Source organism: Cololabis saira, chromosome 5, assembly GCF_033807715.1.
Source record: "Cololabis saira isolate AMF1-May2022 chromosome 5, fColSai1.1, whole genome shotgun sequence".
Classification (NCBI taxonomy): domain Eukaryota; kingdom Metazoa; phylum Chordata; class Actinopteri; order Beloniformes; family Belonidae; genus Cololabis; species Cololabis saira.
In genome coordinates, this window is record NC_084591.1 from 9,101,261 (window position 1) to 9,121,430 (window position 20,170).

General features: G+C 40.8%; 1 protein-coding gene across 1 annotated transcript in view; it reads right to left on the reverse strand.

The window, feature by feature from the left end:
• Window positions 1–20,170, reverse strand: part of kif21a (kinesin family member 21A) — an 80,892-nt gene that overhangs the window by 35,401 nt on the left and 25,321 nt on the right. The window contains exons 5-14 of the mRNA XM_061720895.1: window positions 17,561–17,692; window positions 16,031–16,198; window positions 14,669–14,784; window positions 14,393–14,588; window positions 13,267–13,456; window positions 11,874–11,940; window positions 9,566–9,769; window positions 5,829–5,906; window positions 2,251–2,356; window positions 2,049–2,163 (exon numbers count right to left, since the gene is read on the reverse strand). Coding sequence (XP_061576879.1) covers window positions 2,049–2,163; window positions 2,251–2,356; window positions 5,829–5,906; window positions 9,566–9,769; window positions 11,874–11,940; window positions 13,267–13,456; window positions 14,393–14,588; window positions 14,669–14,784; window positions 16,031–16,198; window positions 17,561–17,692 — 1,372 coding nt within the window. The remainder of the gene's footprint in view (window positions 1–2,048; window positions 2,164–2,250; window positions 2,357–5,828; window positions 5,907–9,565; window positions 9,770–11,873; window positions 11,941–13,266; window positions 13,457–14,392; window positions 14,589–14,668; window positions 14,785–16,030; window positions 16,199–17,560; window positions 17,693–20,170) is intronic.

Below are 20,170 nucleotides of genomic sequence, written 5' to 3' on the forward strand. Positions count from 1 at the left end.
CTCGAGCAGATTCCTGGTCTCCACCATAGACATATATACGTAGACACCACATCGAGTGTTCGTGCCCGCTGCTGCGATACGTCAATGTCGCCGCCATATTGGATGTGGCAAGACTGCGCTGTAAACTAATACAAGTAAATTGACTTATTTTCATAAAGCGCCTTTCTACAAAGAGATGTATGTTTTATGTCTCATTTATTCATTCACACACGCACTAATATACTTGGGAAACAGTTAGGCACCAAATATAATATATTTAATTTTCTCAGATGGCACATGGTGTCTATAAGAAATGTTATTATTACAAAAATGCCAAGACTTTTGTATAGAAAATGAACCTTCAGTTCAGAAACACATAATTATTCAACAAGACATTGCTTTACCTTACTAAAATCTAACACATCTGCTGGCACAGTGATGTACAGAGCAATAAAGGAGTGGAATTCACTTCCTGATTATGGAACGCAACAGAACAATGTGCTAAGTTCTAAAATGAAACTAAAATATTATTATTCAACACAACATTTTAAGGATTAATATTTATTGGGGTACTCATATTGTTGGGTCATGGAATCTTTGCAATGTAACAAAAGTATTGGTGATGATTCAATGTAGGAGCTTGTGTTGTATGTTTTGTTGTTTATATGTTTTGTATGTGTGAATTTTTGTGTTTCTGTATATATTTGTGAATGAATATTTTTTCTGTTTGGTTTGTATGGTGTGTACACTGTATTGTCACACATGGGAATATGAAGACCCCAGGAAGAATAGTATGGGATCAAATAAATGCCATAAATATTTTGTATCTGTAAATAAACTTTGTACTTGTAGAAATATTTTGTGTGTGTGAAAAAAATATTTGTACTTGCAAAAAATATTTTTACTTGTAGAAATATTTTGTGCGTGTGCAAAAAATATTTGTACTTGTAGATACAAAGCTACAAACTTTTTTACAAAAGCTACAAACTTTTTACAAAGCTACAAACTTTTTTTCAAAAGCTACAAACTTTTTTTACAACTACGAATTACGGCGAATTATGGCACTGTTTTGACGTGCCAATAATAAGAGACAATCAGCGATCTTTGGCACGGGTTTCAAAGCGTTTCTGGAGAGCCAATCAGCACATTGCATCGCCTACTGACGTCGCTGCCATATTGGATGTTCAAGACTGCGCTGTAAACTAATACAAGTAAATGGACTTATTTTCATAAAGCGCCTTTCTACAAAGAATTGTACGTTTTACGTCTCATTTATTCATTCACACATGCACTAATATACTTGGGAAACAGTTAGGCACCAAATATAATATATTTAATTTTCTCAGATGGCAAAAATAAGAACTTTGTTGATCCCACATAGGAGTAATACATGTTATATCAGCTATAGAGAACAAGGTAGTGCCGAAAAACAATATATATCCCCCCTCACAAAAATAAGAAAAATAGAGAAACGTATTTTCTCATCAACAAAAATTGTTATTTTAAGATCTGAAAATGGTTCAAATGTTATTTTGTTGTCTGAAAAATGGTTCAAATGTTATTTTTTTGTTTGAAAAATGGTTCAAATGTTATTTTATTGTCTGAAAAATGGTTCAAATGTTATTTTATTGTTTGAAAAATGGTTCAAATGTTATTTGATTGTCTGAAAAAAGGTTCAAATGTTATTTTATTGTCTGAAAAATGGTTCAAATGTTATTTTATTGTCTGAAAAATGGTTCAAATGTTATTTTATTGTTTGAAAAATGGTTCAAATGTTATTTTATTGTCTGAAAAATGGTTCAAATGTTATTTTATTGTCTGAAAAATGTTTCAAATGTTATTTTATTGTTTGAAAAATGTTTCAAATGTTATTTTATTGTCTGAAAAATGGTTCAAATGTTATTTTATAGTCTAAAAAATGTTTTGTTGATGAGAAAATATGTTTCTCTATTTTTTCTCATTTTTGTGAGGGGGGATATATATTGTTTTTTGGCACTACCTTGTTCTCTATAGCTCGATAGGGCGTCTACGTATATATGTCTATGGTCTCCACGGCAACGAGTCGGCACCTTTCTCGTCGGCCTCGGAGTCAGAGTCGTCGGAGCTCTCCTCCACGTCCATCTCCTCCTCCTCGTCGTCCTCGTCCTCGTCCCCGTCCTCGTGGTCGCTGGCCTCCGGCGCCTCCTGCGGGGTCACACGACAGAGACGTCAGCCCCCCCCAGACCCGGGTCAGCGGGACCAGCAGGACTCACAGGAGAACCGGGTACGGACCGTGTCGGCGTCCTCGCGCTCCGGCAGCGCGTCCTTCTCGCGCTCCAGGACGTCCTTCTCAGCGCCCTTCTCCTGCTCGTTGTCGGGGACGTCCTCCCTGCTGGCGCTGCAACGGGAGAGAGGACCGAGTCAGTCGTCCCCCCATCGCACCATCATCGTGACATCATCAGACCCCCCCAGGTAAACGCCAGGTGGAACACGCGTGAGAAGCAGCAGCAGCAGCAGCACCGACACGTGTGATGTCATCGGGGGTCTGCTGTCTTTTTGACAAATAAGCCTTTTGGTCAGAGACACTAATCAGGAGGTTAGTTTCACTTTCAGCAGCTTTCTCTGTGAAAAAGACAGGAATGAGGCGGAGGGGTGATGTGGGGGGGGTAACGGTTGTGAATAGGGCTGGGGATCGATTCAAATGTCAAGAATCAATTCGATTTTGATTCTTAAAGGGGACCTATTATGGATCTAATACCAATTTTAAACAGGCCCTTAATGTCTTAAAAACAAGCTTTTGATTGTTTTTGCCAAATAAATAAGAAATTCAGCCTCTGAGCCATGTCTTTATCTTCCCATTCTCTAACCTCATTATCTATGTGGGATTCTGAGTGGGCGGGGCTATGATAATGAGGCTCTGTGCTGATTGGCTGCTTGAGTGACGCAATACATCGCTACGAAAAAATGGCGGTTGTGTGCGTGGTTTCAAGCATCGGAGGCCAACCTATGTAAATCGCATTTTGGTTACGTAACGACAGGAGCAGAATCTCAGAAACGGCTCGTAGATCCACATCATACTGGATTAGGGATGTTAATAATTAATCGATTTTCGATTAATTGCCGTTATGAAATTACCCGATTAAAATTAACGATTACAATTAATCTATTTATTTATTTTTTTTTTTTTTTTGTTTAATTTCACCAGCTGGTATTACGCCCGGACCACATTTAATGCGACACAACACGCTGCCGCCGCGGCGCGCACAGAAGAAAGAGACGGCGGATATGTTTGGTTTTAGTAATATCATGCTCAGGCAATGAGTCTGCAATGGCCCAGACGGGAGACACGTGTAGCTCAGTGCTTAACTTTTATTTTTAATCCACTCTATATTGTTCTGGTTCTTCTCCGACATGCTCCCCTAAAGCCTGATTTATGGTTCCGCCTTAAATCGACGCAGAGCCGCCGCCGTAGACTACGGCGGCGGCTCTGCGTTGTTGTAACGCGGAACCATAAATCAGCCTTCACCCGGTACATACATAGGTTTCTCTAAACATCTGTCCCCGCTACAGTTTTAACTAAAAGAAAATGTGCTCCAATACAGCAGGTCTCATAATTTTATTTTGAACACTGCAGAAACTCTAACTTAAAACGTAACTAGAACTTAAAATTTGCTTGACACAAATGACACTATTATGGCTGCTGCTGCTACTAATAGCCTTGAAGTGCACTTTATATTATATTCCTTGTGGTACAAAAATGTCTTTTTGTTACTTTTGTATCAAATAAATATTTGATTAAGGAATACATTAAAATGTCCTTTGTATTTTATATAAGCAAAAAAAATTATGTTTGTATCTCAGATGGGGGAAAAACGCCGCTTATCAACTAATCGATGATCGATCGATAAGGTTATCAACTATCAATTAATGAAAGAATCGATAATTTGCATCCCTATACTGGATGGCTCATCGGGGCGGCTGTACAGACACTGCAGAATTTGGTTGCTTTCCTCCTTCTCTGAGTTGGCAGGCTGAGGGGAGACCACTTTATATATGTTAAAGCAAGAGAAAACCTGGTTTTCATAATAGGTCCCCTTTAAGATTCAAAATCGATTATCAGGATTTGATCCGATTCGATTCCGATATAGATTCTGGTTAGTGTTATTAAAACAGTTTTTTGAGCTGTTGCATGAATTATATGACTGTAGTTCTGCAACATATTAATACTAGTATTATATTGATATTAAACAGCAAGTATTGGCAGCTAATGATGCTGTAAGGACCAATCACCTCGTAGAATGCTGATAGAACTGCTTTCAGAAACATCGTGTGGGTCAGAATTACCAAACAGATCCAGGGCAGCAAACAGAGACGGATGAAATCGGTTTAATTTTCTTCCAGATTCCGTTTATTTTTTCCATTTTTGGTCTATTTCGGTTTTTAATTTTTGAGAATTTGGTTTTTAGCATTTTATGCAAATGTAACCCCAAGACAGTATATACAGTAATGAAATAAAAAAAATAGCAACCTCGCTGAAAAGCTTCAACGTTGCCGTTTATTTACCGGATTTTCCGCACTAAAAATAGAAAGGAGAAACGCTTCCTTTTTCGAGAGTTTTTTCTAATATCAGCTCTTGATGATGTCATAGAGGGCCCATGTTTCTTGTATGCGTTTATTCTCTATCAATGAAGCATCATTTTTCGATGTACCATATTTTCCGCGCTATAAGGCTTAAAATCTTACATTTTTCTCAAAAATCAGCAGTGCCTCCTATAATGTTTTCAATTTTGTTGTGGTTACCGACCTTGGACCAATTTAATGTTGTTAAAAAAAATCCGTCAACATGTTTTAGTGGTTTGAATGCTGGTTGGACCGTTCAGACACATTAAAGTCGGTCCTTGGTTGGATACAGGTTGCAACGTTAGATAACTAATTATGTAGCTGCAAGCAACCATCATCCAACATCTAGTCAATGTTAATTAGACGTCAACGTTTTTTAGAGTAAACTCAGTTTTCAAATCTACATCATAATCTAATTATAATCAAATGGTGAAATCCAACGTTGTTCCAACCTCAGACTAACTTCAGGTGTCTATCGCTGGCAACAATGAACCAATCAGAGAACAGGACATAGTACGAATCTTACCTCCTCCGGTTTTTTAAAAATGTATTTTTCCGTTTACAACTGAACAACATAGTATACCGTATTTTCTGGACTATAAGCCGCTACTTTTTTCATAAGTTTTCAACCGTGCGGCTTATACAAAGGTGCGGCTATTCTGTGGATTTTTCTTCCACCGCTAGGGGGAGTGCTAACCGGAATTAGAATCAAAACTAAGACAAAATAAATTAAATAGAGCGGATGCGGCTTGTATACAGGTGCGGCTTGTATATCTTTTTTTATTATTTTTTTAAAAATAGAGCGGGTGCGGCTTATATACATGTGCGGCTTATAGTCCAGAAAATACGGTAGTTATTGTGAATTCATTGAATAAAGTTACCAGACAGACAGACAGACAGACAGATATTTTATGCTTATAATTGACAGAAATAAAGATGAACTAACTAACTAAGCTAATGTTTCTCCCGGGGTTCTGGTTGGACCCCGGCTAACAAAGACTGGGTTAGGGGTTAAACGTTTCATCCAACCAGGTTAATAAAGTTTTGCTCGACAAGCAGCTCAGATCAACGTTGAGAGTAAACGGGTTCCAGCGTGGTTACGACCCAAAAGCAGAAAGTTTAGAGCAGGGTTGCTGACGGGTTAAAGAGGATGATGGGAAAGCGGCGCTTGTGAAGCAGGAAACACAAGAACGGTGGAGCGGTGGAGGTGAAGGATGGGATGGCAGCAGGAGGGTGGGGGTTGAACAAACCTGGCGTCCTCAACCTCTTCCACCACCTCCTCCCTTTCCTCCCTCTCTCTCTCTCTCTCCTCCAACAGCTGCTGGAGTCTTCGGGGGGGCGGTGGGGGGGCAGACAAGGAAGCAGGAAACGGAGGAAGAACGGAGGAAGAACCGTCAGAGGAGGCTCTGAGAACTTTATTCCCCCCCAAGGTTCCCCTCGGCTCTGAGGCCCCGCCCACCCTCCGGTACATAACGTACAGGTTCGGGACTTTCATCTCGGACGCTCTGGAAACTTTATAGCCCCCAAGGTTCCCCTTGGCTCGCCTGGTCGCCCAAAACGCTGGAGAAACGGCTCTGAAACCACCGCCCACCCTCCGGTACAGAACGTACCACACCTGAAATTAAAGGTTACGGACTTTCACTTTGGACACACTGGAAACTTCATACCCCCAAGGTTCCCCTCGACTCGCCTGCTCACCCCACAATCCTGAGGAAATGGGTCGGAAACCCCGCCCACCCTCCGGTACAGAACGTACCGCACCTGAAATAAACAAATGTCGTACGTGAAGGTTACGGAGTTTCATCTCGGACGCTCTCTGGGATTTTATCAAGAACTTATTTCTAGGAAATGGCTCCCTAACGTCAAGAATTACCGTTTTCTTTGTCAAGCAGCGCACCGACCGTCAGAGGAGGCTCTGAGAACTTTATACCCCCCCAAGATTCCCCTCAGCTCTGGATACACGGCTCTGAGGCCCCGCCCACCCTCCGGTACATAACGTACCGGAGAGAAACTTAAAGGTTCGGGACTTTCATCTCGGACGCTCTGGAAAATGTATAGCCCCCAAGGTTCCCCTTGGCTCGCCTGGTCACCCAAAACCCTGGAGAAACGGCTCTGAAACCCCGCCCACCCTCCCGTACAGAACGTACCGCACCGGAAATTAAAGGTTACGGACTTTCACTTTGGACGCACTGGAAACTTTATACCCCCAAGGTGCCCCTCGACTCACCTGCTCGCCCCACAACCCTGAGGAAATGGGTCGGAAACCCCGGCCACCCTCCGGTACATAACGTACCAGACAGGAAAATTAAAGATTACAGACTTTCATCTCGGACCTCTGACAAATTAAAACCCCAAAGGTGCCCTTTGGCTCTGGAGAAACGGCTCTGGAACCCCGCCCACCCTCCGGTACATAACGTACCGGACAGAAACTTAAAGGTTGGGGACTTTCATCTCGGACGGTCTGGAAACTTTGTAGCCCCCAAGGTTCCCCTTGGCTCGCCTGGTCGCCCAAAACCCTGGAGAAACGGCTCTGAAACCCCGCCCACCCTCCGGTACATAACGTACCAGACAGGAAAATTAAAGATTACAGGCTTTCATCTCGGACCTCAGACAAATTAAAACTCAAAAGGTGCCCTTTGGCTCTGGAGAAACAGCTCTGAAACCCCACCCACCCTCCGGTACAGAACGTACCGCACCTGAAATTAAAGGTTACGGACTTTCACTTTGGACGCACTGGAAACTTTATACCCCCCAGGTGCACCTTGACTCGCCTGCTCGCCCCACAACCCTGAGGAAATGGGTCGGAAACCCCGCCCACCCTCCGGTACATAACGTACCGGACAGGAAAGTTAAAGGTTACAGACTTTCATCTCGGACCTCTGACAAATTAAACCCCTAAGGTGCCCTTTGGCTCTGGAGAAACGGTTCTGAAACCCCACCCACCCTCCGGTACAGAACGTACTGCACCGAAAATAAACAAATGTCGTAGGGATGGGCGGTATGGACTAAAAAATTGATCACGATAATTTCTGGCATTTATCCCAATAACGATAAAAATGACGATAGAAAAAAAATACTAATTCAACTCCACCTTTGAAACTATAAATCTATCACCACATTCAGTCTTTGGAGCCAAATCACTGCTCTAAAAGACACTAAATACTACTAAACTACACCAATTAAATTGAATTAATAAAAACCAATTAAATGAGTAACACCTGTACTGCAAAACTGTAATGACTCAGATCCGCCATGTTTGTTACACAAACACGTATCAACGGGAATTTATCTTTCTATCTATTTATCTTTCTTTCTTGCTCATTTCTTTCTTTCTTGCTCATTTCCTTCCTTCCTTACCGTGGTTTATCGTGAACGGTAAAATATCACCCATTCCTAAGGTGAAGGTTACGGAGTTTCATCTCGGACGCTCTCTGGGATTTTATCAAGAACCTATTTCCAGGAAATGGCTCCCTAACGTCAAGAATTACTGTTTTCGTCGTCAAGCAGCGCACCGACCAAACCCCACGGGCGACTCAAAGTGTCGCCATCGTGGTCGTACGGGCGTCCAGGCTAAAACCAGGACGCTGGAACCAGAACCGCTCAGTCTCCATTTCTAGTGCTGGACCGGGCAGGATCCACTGACTTGGCCAAATACCGATCCATAAACACTCGGCAGCCGTAGTTTTTCTTTGTTTTCATCTTTCTTACCGACTAAAACACTAAAACACTAAAACGTGCTAACGAGGCTACCGTCAATAAATAAGAGAAGAGGAAGAAGAAGATGGAGGAGTAAAGGAGCAGAACTGGACGATGAGATGAACACGGAGGAGCTGAGATGGTTCCTGGGCGTCACCGTCTGCCCTCAGGTTACCGCGGAAACGCCACCTTTACGCCACTGCAGGGCCGTAACTGATAACGTTTGAGGATCCACAAACCCCTCAGACCCCCGATAACGGAAACCCACTGGTGGACAGGTGTGGACAGGTGTGTGGACACTGGACAGGTGTGTACAGATGTGTACAGATGTGGACAGTAGAGCTGGGGATTGATTCAAATGTCAAGAATCGATTCGATTCTGATTCTTAAGATTCAGAATCGATTATCACCATTTGATCCGATTCGATTTGATATTGATTTGGGTTAGTGTTCCCTGGATTATATGACTGTAAAATAACTATTGAAATAATAATTTCACAATAATTATTGTGAAATAACTAAGAAATAAATAACTCAAATAGGGATTTCAATATCCATTTAAAGTGCAAAAAAAGAAAGAAATTGCAACAGCTCAAGCAGTAAACACATTATTTTAGCTTGTCTGATTTATTCTGTCACCAGACACACAGCTTGCCATGAAGCACCCGGCATTTTTCAGGTATTTCATGACAAACCGTGTCCGATAACAGAGAAACCAAACAAGCTATAGTAAATATAGATAATATGAACTTCATTGAACTAATATAACATTTAGAAATTTAAGCTGAAATGTCCAGTATTTTCTCTAAAGAAAAGTTCATTTAGTTCAGGAGTTTTCAAAACTACTGTGACTACTGGGATTAAAGTATTGGAATTAAAGTAAAGTGAAAAAAAAAAAAATAATAATTAAAAAAAAATTTAAAAAAAATCGATCTTTAGACATACAAATCGATTTTTAGGAATTAATATGATAATCGATTTAGAATCAGAAAATCGATTTTTTTTTCAACACAGGCTTAGTGGACAGGTGTGTGGACAGGTGTGGACAGATAATTGAGGACAGGTGTGGTGGACAAGTGGGATAGACAGGTGTGGACAGGTGTAATGGACAGGTGAACGTACAGGTATGTACAGGTGTGTGGACAGATGTGGAGGACAGTAGTGGACAGGTTTGTACAGCTGGGATTGACAGGTGAGGACAGGTGTTTACAGGTGTGTGGACAGGTGTGGAGGACAGGTGTGATTGACAGGTGTGTACAGGTCTCTCCTCCAGACGGCGTGACTCCGTTACCTCTTCTTCTTCTTCTTCTCCCGTTTCTTCAGCTTGGCCAGGTCCTTCTTGGCCAGCTCGATGATGTCAGACGTCTCTTTGTCGGGCGCCAACATGGTGGCAGCGAAGGGGGCGGGGCCTCCGTAGAAGGACTGGCGGCTGGAGGCGCGGGACAGGTTCCTCCTCAGGTTCTCGTTCACCGCCTCGCTCTCCAGCAGCTTCGCCCTGCGGGACGGACCAGGTTCATACATTAATACATTTCAACACCACTCAATAGCCCCCCCAAAAAAGTTCAGGCTCCAAACAAAGACTGCAATTAAATTGAGCAGATTAAATCTAATAAAATATCAGAGAGTTTATTCTGTAAATTTCTACTTTTCTCTGCCGTAATGGAAACTTTTTTATTAATAATTTCTCCTAAATTGTAGTAAAAACCAGGAAAAGCAGCCAAATATATATTTTTCAGCCCAATTGGGCTGAAACTTGCCTGATCTGGCAACACAGATTTAGGAGATTTTCCTCAAAATGATGAAATAAACTTTTTAATAATGACTGGATACATTCCCTCTAAAATTAAGACCCTTGGATTGATATTTTAGACAAATTAAAACATTTATTTTAGGAAAATGGAATTTAAAACTTTTTAAGACAAGTTACTAAGAAATCCAGAGCTGAGTTCGAGGTTGCCAGATCTGACAGGTTCCAGCCCAAATGCGATAAAAAAAACTGCTGAAATGATGAAAAACCAGCTCAAATCAGACATTCTCTATATTAAAAACGTAAATTATTAAATGTGTTGTAATGTGTCAGTTTCTACTTTTCTCTGCCATAATGGCAACTTTTTTATTAATAATTTCTCCGAAATATTTAGTAAAAACCGGGAAAAGCAGCCCAAATATATATTTTTCGGCCCAATTGGGCTGAAACTTGCCCAACCTGGCAACACAGATTTAGGGCCAATCCCAATACACCCCCTACTTTCTACCACTACCCCTAAAAATTATTAGGGCCCTTGTAATCTTCCCTAGGGATTGGGACACCACTTGCTACGTCACTGCGTGGTTTACGTTCGGGTACGTAAGCGACTGTGTAGTTACGTTTGCACATACGTCACACCATATCAGGAAGCCCAGAGCTAAAAGCTGTTTTAATTTCCGCTGTAGCGCTGTTAATATGCCACTTTATTAAGTTTTAACATTTTTTCAGGCGTAAAAGTAACCGTTAAGATCCCCAACCTGGGCTCAGTTTATCCAAATAACGCCTGTTATTTGGATAAACGCAGCACGGTGGCTTAGTGGTTAGCACTGTTGCCTCACAGCAAGAAGGTTCCCGGTTCGACTCCCAGGCCCAGCAGGACCTTTCTGTGTGGAGTTTGCATGTTCTCCCCGTGCTTGCGTGAGTTTCCTCCGGGTACTCCGGTTTCCTCCCACAGTCCAAAAACATGCATGCTAGGTAAATTGATCATTCTAAATTGCCCGTACTGTAGGTGTGAGTGTGTCTGGTTGTTTGTGGGGACTGTGGGTGGAAACTAGCATTTCTGCTAAACCCGGTGTATTTACACTGCTTAATGTAGTGTTAATTAATATGCATTGTCCCGTCTAAATAAACTTTGAAACTGAAACTGTTAAGAAATTTGATCCGATGTTTTCGGGGGATATCTAGAGCCGCCGGCTTGGGAGCTGATTTATGGTTCCGCGTTAAATAGACGCAGAGCCTACGGCGTAGGTTACGCGGCAACGCACACCGTACGGCCCGCGTCGCCGCGTAACCTACGCCGTAGGCTCTGCGTTGGTGTAACGCGGAACCATAAATCAGCCTTTATTCTGGAAGATCTGAAAAAACGAGCAAGCGAGTGATTATATACATTCACTGAGTGAATATTATGAAAGTAAAATATATATTTCTAGCTAGAAATGTAATCAAAAACGCATTTTTATGCAGAAACTAACTCAAAATATTGATTTTATTCACTAAAAAATAAGAAATGTCCGCCATGTTTTTTCGTTTGATTCAGTTAAATGATGACGAAAAGCATTCTGGGAAATTTTTCTGGCCCAGGGTCGGCGAGTTAGCATCTGAAATCCCTCGCTGTGAAGGACCAGATTCATACCCACTAGCTCTCGTTATGCCCACTATGAAAAGAGGAATTGGGACACCACTACCCTCACGGGACGGGGCGAAATTTAGGGGTAGTGCTGAAAAGTAGGACTGCGGGGGGGATTGGGACTGGGCCTTAGACCCTCACGTAGAGGGGCGGGGCTAGAGGGGGCGGGGCCAGGCCTGCCTGGGGGCGGGGCCATAGCCAGAGGGGGCGGGGCCAGCTACTCACCGCAGCTCCTCGATCTCCTTGATGTAGCCGCGGATCATGTTCCCGATCTCCTCCGTTCCGCCTTCACCTGGACAGAGAAGCGGCCTTAATTTCAGAATTTATTAAAGGATCGCCCCTTGAGATGTGCCATCTCATTTTCAAGGGGCTCCCAAGAAAATGACCATACATCACATACAATATAGACATACATGACATAAAACAAACACAGACATGTTGCTCACCCCCTCCCACACACAACCCCTACTAAAGTCTAGTTACAAAATAGACTAATTGAATAACCGGAACAATGAAATGAATATAACATAACAGGAAAAAAAAGAATAGAAAAAAAGGACAAAAAAATACATAAATAAATTAAAAACATAGGGAATTTGTTTTAAGATGAGAGTATAATGACAACTTAAAACAATGAAAAGAGGTAATAGAACGCAAAAAGAGAGGAAGATCATTCCAATCTGATGGAGCTTTAAAATGAAATGATCTTTTACCAACCTCTTTTGAAATTCTAGGAAGAAAAATAAAGTAAAATGCATATGTCTGAGTGAGTATGGAGAGTTATATGGAATCATGAGTTCTTTTAAATATGGAGGACAGTGAAAATAAACACATTTAAAAAAGGAACTGAAGCCAGTGAATTGCCGTCTAGATTTGGGTTGCAACCAGTTCAATGAATCAAACATAAAACAATGATGTACGTAACACAAATCTACATAATGAATAAAATAATACATTCAGAAGTTTAAGATGGGTATCTGGAGAATTTTGATAAACAATATCTGCATAATCAACAAGTGGTAGTAAGAGTTGAGAAATTAACCTCTTTTTTTTTTGTATAGATATCATTATTGAGGGCATTAAAAAAAGAAAAAAAAATAAGATTTACAATAACAATATAATTATCAATATCCCCCCCCCTTTTTTTACTTTTCATAACATTAATTAAACCAAAATAAATAAATAAATAAATAATAATAATAATAATAATAATAATAATAATAATAATAATAATAAAAGAAAAAAAATAAGAAAAATAAAAAAATCAAATAAAAAAAAATTATAAGTAAATAAAAATAAAAACAACGGCACACCCCTCTCCCCTTCCCTTCCTTATATGGTCAATAGATTACATCATTGAAAATCATTTAACATATGTCTATTAATCAAATTAACCTCTTTCTGACAGGAAGTGTGAAACAGTTGATTGAACGGTAAAGTGAAGCGAGACAGCCATTGTGCTTTTTTAACAGTATAATCAATGTGAGGTTTAAAGGTAAGTTCTGGGTCAATCCAAAGTCCATGATATTTGAAGGTGTCAACTTTATCAACAAGCAAGTTAAGCTAGCAGAGACGAGGAAACACGAGCGTCCCGTTGCCGTGGCGACGGCAGCCTCACCTGCCCGCGCCAGCGTCTGATTGGCCTGCTCGCTCAGCAGGTGCGTGAGTCTGGCCCGCTGGGCGTCGATCGTCTCCTGCATGGCCTTCACTCGGACCCTCAGGTGGCCGTTCTCCGTCTGCAGCATGGCGTTCTCGTGGAACATGTCGCTGAGGCTCTCCACGCCGTCCTCGCCCGCCAGACGCTTCCCCTGCGGGGCGAAGAGCGTTAGCGGGGCGACCTCAGGTCTGACCCAGGTAAAGTTTAGACTTTTTAATACTGTTTTTAACTAAAATTAAGACCAAAAAAACAAGTGCAGAAGTCGAGGTTGCCAGATCTGACAGGTTCCAGCACAAACGTGATGAAAAACCCGCCGAAATAATGAAAACCAGCCCAAATCAAACATTATCTACATTAAAACCGTAACTTACTAAATGCATAATACATTTCAAGTCATAAACAAGTTAAGCTTCACAGCACCTAATTGGGCTGAAAATTGGAAATTGCAGACCCGCCCAACCTGGCAACCCTGACTGAGGCGTTTAACAACTGGTAAACAGGTTTATTTCTCCTCAAAACGATTAAATAAACTTTTCCTTTTCAAGTTGTAAGAAAACTTTTTAATGATGGCCGGATAAATTCCCTCTAAAATGAATACCCTTGGATTGAGATTTAAGACAAATTAAGACATTTAAAGGCCTTATTTTAGCAAAAATTGAATTTTAAGACTTTTTAATACGATTTTTAAACTAAATTTAAGACCAAAAAGACAAGTCACGAAGAAATCCAGCGCTGAGGTCGAGGTTGCCAGATCTGACAGGTTCCATCCCAAACGTGATAAATAAAAAACGCCCAAATCATACATTCTCTATGTTAAAACTGTAAATTATTAAATACGTAATACATTTCAAGCTTCATAACACCACTAAATAGCCAAAAAAAAGTTCAGGCTCCAAACAAAGACTACAATTAAATTGAGTAGATTAAAGCAAATAAAATATCTGTGAGTTTATTGTGTACGTTTCTACTTTTCTCTGCCATAATGGAAACTTTTTTGTGAATAATTTCTCAAATATTTAGTAAAAACCAGGAAAAGCAGCCGAAATATATATTTTTGAGCCCTGGCAACACAGATTTAGAGCCTCACCGTCTTGTACTCCATCAGCTCCATGGTCAGCCGGGCGATCTCGGTGCGCAGCGCGCTGATCTGCTGGCTGGCCTTGTCCTGGTTCACCACCACCTTGTTCTTGATGTTCCGGGCGCGGTTGGCGTACTTGAGCGTGTTCAGCGTCTCCATGAAGTCGCGGTCGGACGGGCTGATGCAGGCGATCATCACCGTTTGGCTGAAACAGGAAGCAGGACGGAGGTTCTGCAGAGCGGCTGGTTTTAGCACCGTAAACACAGACGGGGGGCAGAAACCCACCTGTTTCCCCCCAGAGAGTCCTGCAGCAGCCGGGTCAGCTTGGAGTCCCGGTACGGGACGTGGGATGACCGCTTGCTGCGGTCGCCTAGCGCGCTGATCACGTTCCCCAGAGCCAGCTGAGGGGGGGGAAATCAAACCATCAACATCTCAGGAAGAATGGTTTCATCAATTCATCAATAACTTTACAATAATGGTTCAGTTTCATCAATCCATCAATAACATTACGAGTATGAAACCATATTCAGTCAAAATTAAATTAATAAATACTTAAATTATGAAATATTCAATTAAATAAATGATTATGACAATGAAATAAATAAAAAGTTAATTAATCAAATCTTTACTTTTTCAATTAAACTTCTTTATTTCATGACAAATTATTGCATATTGGTATATTTATTAATGGCACTTTTATTTGTAATGCCCCATTTACGTATTACACTTTTATTTTGTAATGACCCGTTTACGTATTACACTTTTATTTTGTAATGCCCCGTTTACGTATTACACTTCCTGCCACTTTTATTCATTTCATGGCTCTTTTATTTCGTGTTATCATATTTAAATGAGGGGGCGTAGTTTCATATGTGGGTGTGGCCAGTTGTGAGGGACAGAAAAGCCGGAAGAAAACAGAAACCAACAAAACTTTCGGAGTAGAATTTTCACTTAAATACAAATAAAAGTAAATAATAAAAATAATTCTAATAATTATTCTTGGCATTATCATGATATATTGTTTTATAGTGTATTTTTATATTATGTTATGAGATCTCATGGGATGTTAAACTATAGTATTATTATATTGTTATATATTATAGTATGGTATTATCATTTCGTTATGTTATATTATAAAAATTATTATGTTATATTAGGATATTATTATATGCTATTATAGTATTACGTATATTACTTTATATTATACCGTGCTATATTATATCATATATATGATAATTATTTATTTTGTATTTTTCAAATTAATATTCTTAATTTATTTATTTACTTTCATTAAATTATTCACACACACGCACGCACGCACGCACGCACACCTAGATACATATCATTGTAACTCGATGTCGTCTTTTGCTGTTGTTGTTTGTACTGTATGTTAATAACATTTAAAAAAAAATAAAAAAAGACTTATTTATTTTTTTTAATTTATTTCATTGTCAGATTCATTTATTTAACTGAATTTTTCATAATTTTATTATTATTATTATTATGTATTTATTTAATTTTGAGTGAATCTAGCTGCAGTTCCTGCAGCGACCGCATTGGCCACCAGATGGCGGCATCTCCCCTGGTGGAGACAGAACCAGAGTAAGAGGAGACAGAACCACCAGGTGGAGACAGGACCAGACCCACCAGTCCACAGTTGATGGAGATGCCCTCCTTGGCCCGGTCCCCCGTCGCCCCGGTCCGTTTCAGCCTCTCGGAACCGGCCAGGTCCACGAAGTGGAACTTGGCCGTCAGCGTCTCGTACTCGTCCACCTCCCCGTTGCCGTTGGAGACGCGGTTGTCCGTCTCCTCGTCCTGAAGAGAGTCCAGGACAGACGAGACGTGAGACACGTTTCACCCGGTACGACCCGGAACTGGACTCAAACCAGACACCCCCCCCATTACTTCTTAAACATTCAAACTGGACTGACTGGACCATTTTAGGACCGCTCGGGTCAGAGTCCAGAACCACTTCTTCACTGCAAAAACTCAAAATCTTACCAGGAATATTTGTCTTAGTTCTAGTTAAAATGTCTCTTTTTTAGTCAAAAAATCTCATTACACTTAAAGGTAAAGAGTCATTACCAGAAAAATAACTTATTTGACAATTTTCACCTGTTTCAAGTAAATTTTCACTTGAAATAAGTAGAAAAATCTGCCAGTGGAACAAGATTTATCTTCTCATTACAAGCAAAAAAATCTTGTTGCACTGGCAGATTTTTTCTACTTATTTTAAGTGAAAATCTACTTGAAACAGGTGAAAATTGTTTTTTCCAGTGATGAGTCTTGTTTTAAGTGTAGAGAGATTTTTTTGACTAAAAATGAGATATTTTAACTAGAAATAAGACAAATATTCTTGTTATGATTTTGAGTTTTTGCAGTGTTTTACAGTCCAGAACCGCTTCATTTAGGAGTGAACTAATGATTGATCAGGTTGATCTAGGGCTGGGCGATATGGACCAAAAGTCATATCTCAATATTTTCTAGCTGAATGGCGATACTCGATATATATCGATATTTTTTCTGTGCCATAATTGGGGTTTCCCCCAAAGCATTATAGCATAGCATCTCTGTTAGCTTCATTTTTTTCTGAGGCAAACCCTTAAAAAAACAGTCAGTTTTAATACAAAGCCTCGTGCCAAATGTCACACAGTTACCTTTATTAACAGAGGTCTGCACAATATCAAAATGTATAAAACAAATAAAAAAATAAACTGCCCGCATATATAGAATAAAAATGCTTCTTGAATAAAATAAAACAAATATCCCTTTCCTGCATAACAATTACATTAAAATACACTGTGCAATTAATACAATGTAGACAGGCAGACTTTTCCACTGAGGTTGACAGTTGTGCAAATAACAAAAAATTTGTGCAAATCTCAAATAAAACATTCAAGTCAATTTGTCACAAAATAAGCTATATCAAAATCATTAAAAAAAAAACAAAAAAAAGTTTGTTTTTTTTTAAATCGATATAAACGATATTGTCTCGTACCATGTCGCGTTTGAAAATATATCGATATATATTAAAATCTCGATATAACGCCCAGCCCTAGGTTGATCACATGGTGGATGTGATCCACCAGTTTATGGAGAACTAAAGCAGTAGATGGACCACAACCTTCCCTCTCACCCCCCAGGCCCGGTTCTGGTACCGGCGGGCCGATCACTCACGTTGTCGGCGGTGCAGACCCGGACCTGGCACAGGTGGATGGTGAAGATGGCGTGGGAGCGCGAGCTCTGGACGTTCATCTGGGTGCTGGCGGTGGTTCGGGAGAGGGCGCCCAGCTTCAGGCACTGCATCATCTGGGGGGGAAAGAGGTTAGAACCGGGTCGGGCCGGACCCGACCGGACCAGAACTTAACAGCAACTTCATCAACATACCAGCTAGGGGTGTAACAATGTAACGAAATTTCGCAATACAAAAATGTCACCATACGTGTCGTGGAGGTGACAAACTGTAGCACGATATTGGGTTATTATGGGGTTATTGGCCACCAGGAGGTCATGTCACTGGTATACCTTTATATACAAAGCAATACTTGGACTACTGCCACCCTACATCAGATACCTAATTACACTGAGGAGTGTTGATCGTTATGGACTATGTTCTAATGATCATTTATTGCTTTCTGTTCCATGTGTGCGCACAGAGCAACGAAGAAGAGCATTCACATACTCTGCCCCTTATACATGGAACAAACTTCAAAAGGAACATATTCCACTGAGTGATTTTAAGTCTAGAATGAGTGCACTTGAGACAGCATCGCTGATTTGTAACTGTTTTAAATGATTTCCATTTTTTGTTTAATTTGATTTTATTTGATTTTAATATTTCACATTACACCTCTGTAAATTTTAATATCTGAAATCTTGTGCTGCCTCTTGGCCAGGACACCCTTGCAAAAGAGATTTTTAATCTCAATGGGTTTCTTTTCCTGGTTAAATAAAGGTTAAATAAAAAAAATATTAACATTAAAGGGGACCTATTATGAAAAACAGGTTTTTTCTTGCTTTAACATATATAAAGTGGTCTCCCCTCAGCCTGCCAACTCAGAGGAGGAGGAAAGCAACAAAATTCTGCAGTGTCTGTACAGCCGCCCGGATGAGCCGTCCAGTCTGATGTGGCTTCTACGAGCCGTTCAGATTCTGCTCCCGTCGTTACGTAACGATGGGAGCGATGCGTGAAACCACGCCCACAACTAACTCCGCCGGCTGGAGCTTCCGCCATTTTTCAGTAGCGGTGTATCGCGTCATTCAGGCAGCCAATCAGCACAGAGCCTCATTATCATAGCCCCACCCACTCAGAATCCTGCATAGATAATGAGGTTAGAGAATGGGAAGATAAAGACATGGCTCAGAGGCTGAAAATGATTAATTATTAAAATAGGTATTAGATGCCATAATAAGTCCCCTTTAATATATTGTGTTTACTAGTAACATCCTATTGGTGCAGCGGGATCACGTGACGGCCGCGCCTCGACCTGCGGACCAAAATCTGACTACGCTCAGAAGAAACTAGTACCGTTTTGCGGTCCCGATCGCGGGACTCTTGCGGGGTTTTAAAGCTCCAAACATTTACTTTATAAGTAAAAGGTGAGCATGAATCAATCTTTTTTATGATGTAAAGATTGTGTCGTCCCCAAAGGTGGGAGGGATGAAACGATGAAACCTTTCGGCCTCAGGCTGGGAGAATGTGAAGCTCTTAGCTCTGGCAGAAGATAAATAACAGTCATGTTGCATTTGGAGTTTGGGACTTTTCATAGTTTATTTCCTTTTATTTATATATTTAATTTTAGTTGTTAAATTACTGGAAAAGAAAAAAGTCAAGTCATACATGAGAGAAACTATTCAGTTTGTGGCTAAATATTTTTACTTGTATGAAACTGAAGATGCATAATGCAAACCTGACATTTACTTTTAGTTCAGTTTGTGGAAAATGGTTGGCCTGGCTTTCTCTTTAAAACTTAAACAGTTATAAAGCATTACAAACTGTAACAATAGGACAAATGCACAGCATTGTTTTGTATTTTGTGACTTTCAAATAAAAGACAATTTTTTCCAGTCATATGTTCCTCATTCAAGGTTAAAAAAAATACTGCTATGATATCGTATCATATCGTTATTGTGAGATTAGTGAATCGTTACACCCCTAATACCAGCAGATTAATGATTATTGATTACAGACTAGAGTTCTCCGTCTGGCCCCGCCTCCTCCGGTACCAACAGCAGGAACCGCTTCGGGACCCCACTTTAGATCCAAGCTGGTAACTCGGGACGCTCCTGTACAAGTCGTAACGTGAAGCCCAGCAAATTGGGTTTCGTGCCGGGGATTCGGTATGTTTTGTACCAGTTGGCTCGGTACGGTTCGTACCGGTGGGGTTGGTTTGTTTCTTACTGGCAGGTTGGTATATTTCGTACCAGAGGCTGGGCATCTTTCACACCAGTGGGGTCGGTATGTTTTGTACCGGAGGCTCGGTATGTTTTGTACCAGCGGGGTTAGTATATTTTGTACCAGGGCTCGGCATGTTTAGTAGTGACGAATCAGTATGTTTCGTACCGGTGGGGTCCATATTTTTTATACCAGAGGCTCAGTATGTTTTGTACCGGTGAGGTCGGTATATTTCTTATTGGCAGGTCGGTATGTTTTGTACCAGAGGCTCGGTATGTATTGTACCGGTGATGTACTTGGGGTCAGTACTTTCATACCGGTGGGGTCAGCATGTTGCCTACCAACATGGTCGGTATATTTTGTACTGGGGGATCGGTACGTTTCGTACCGGT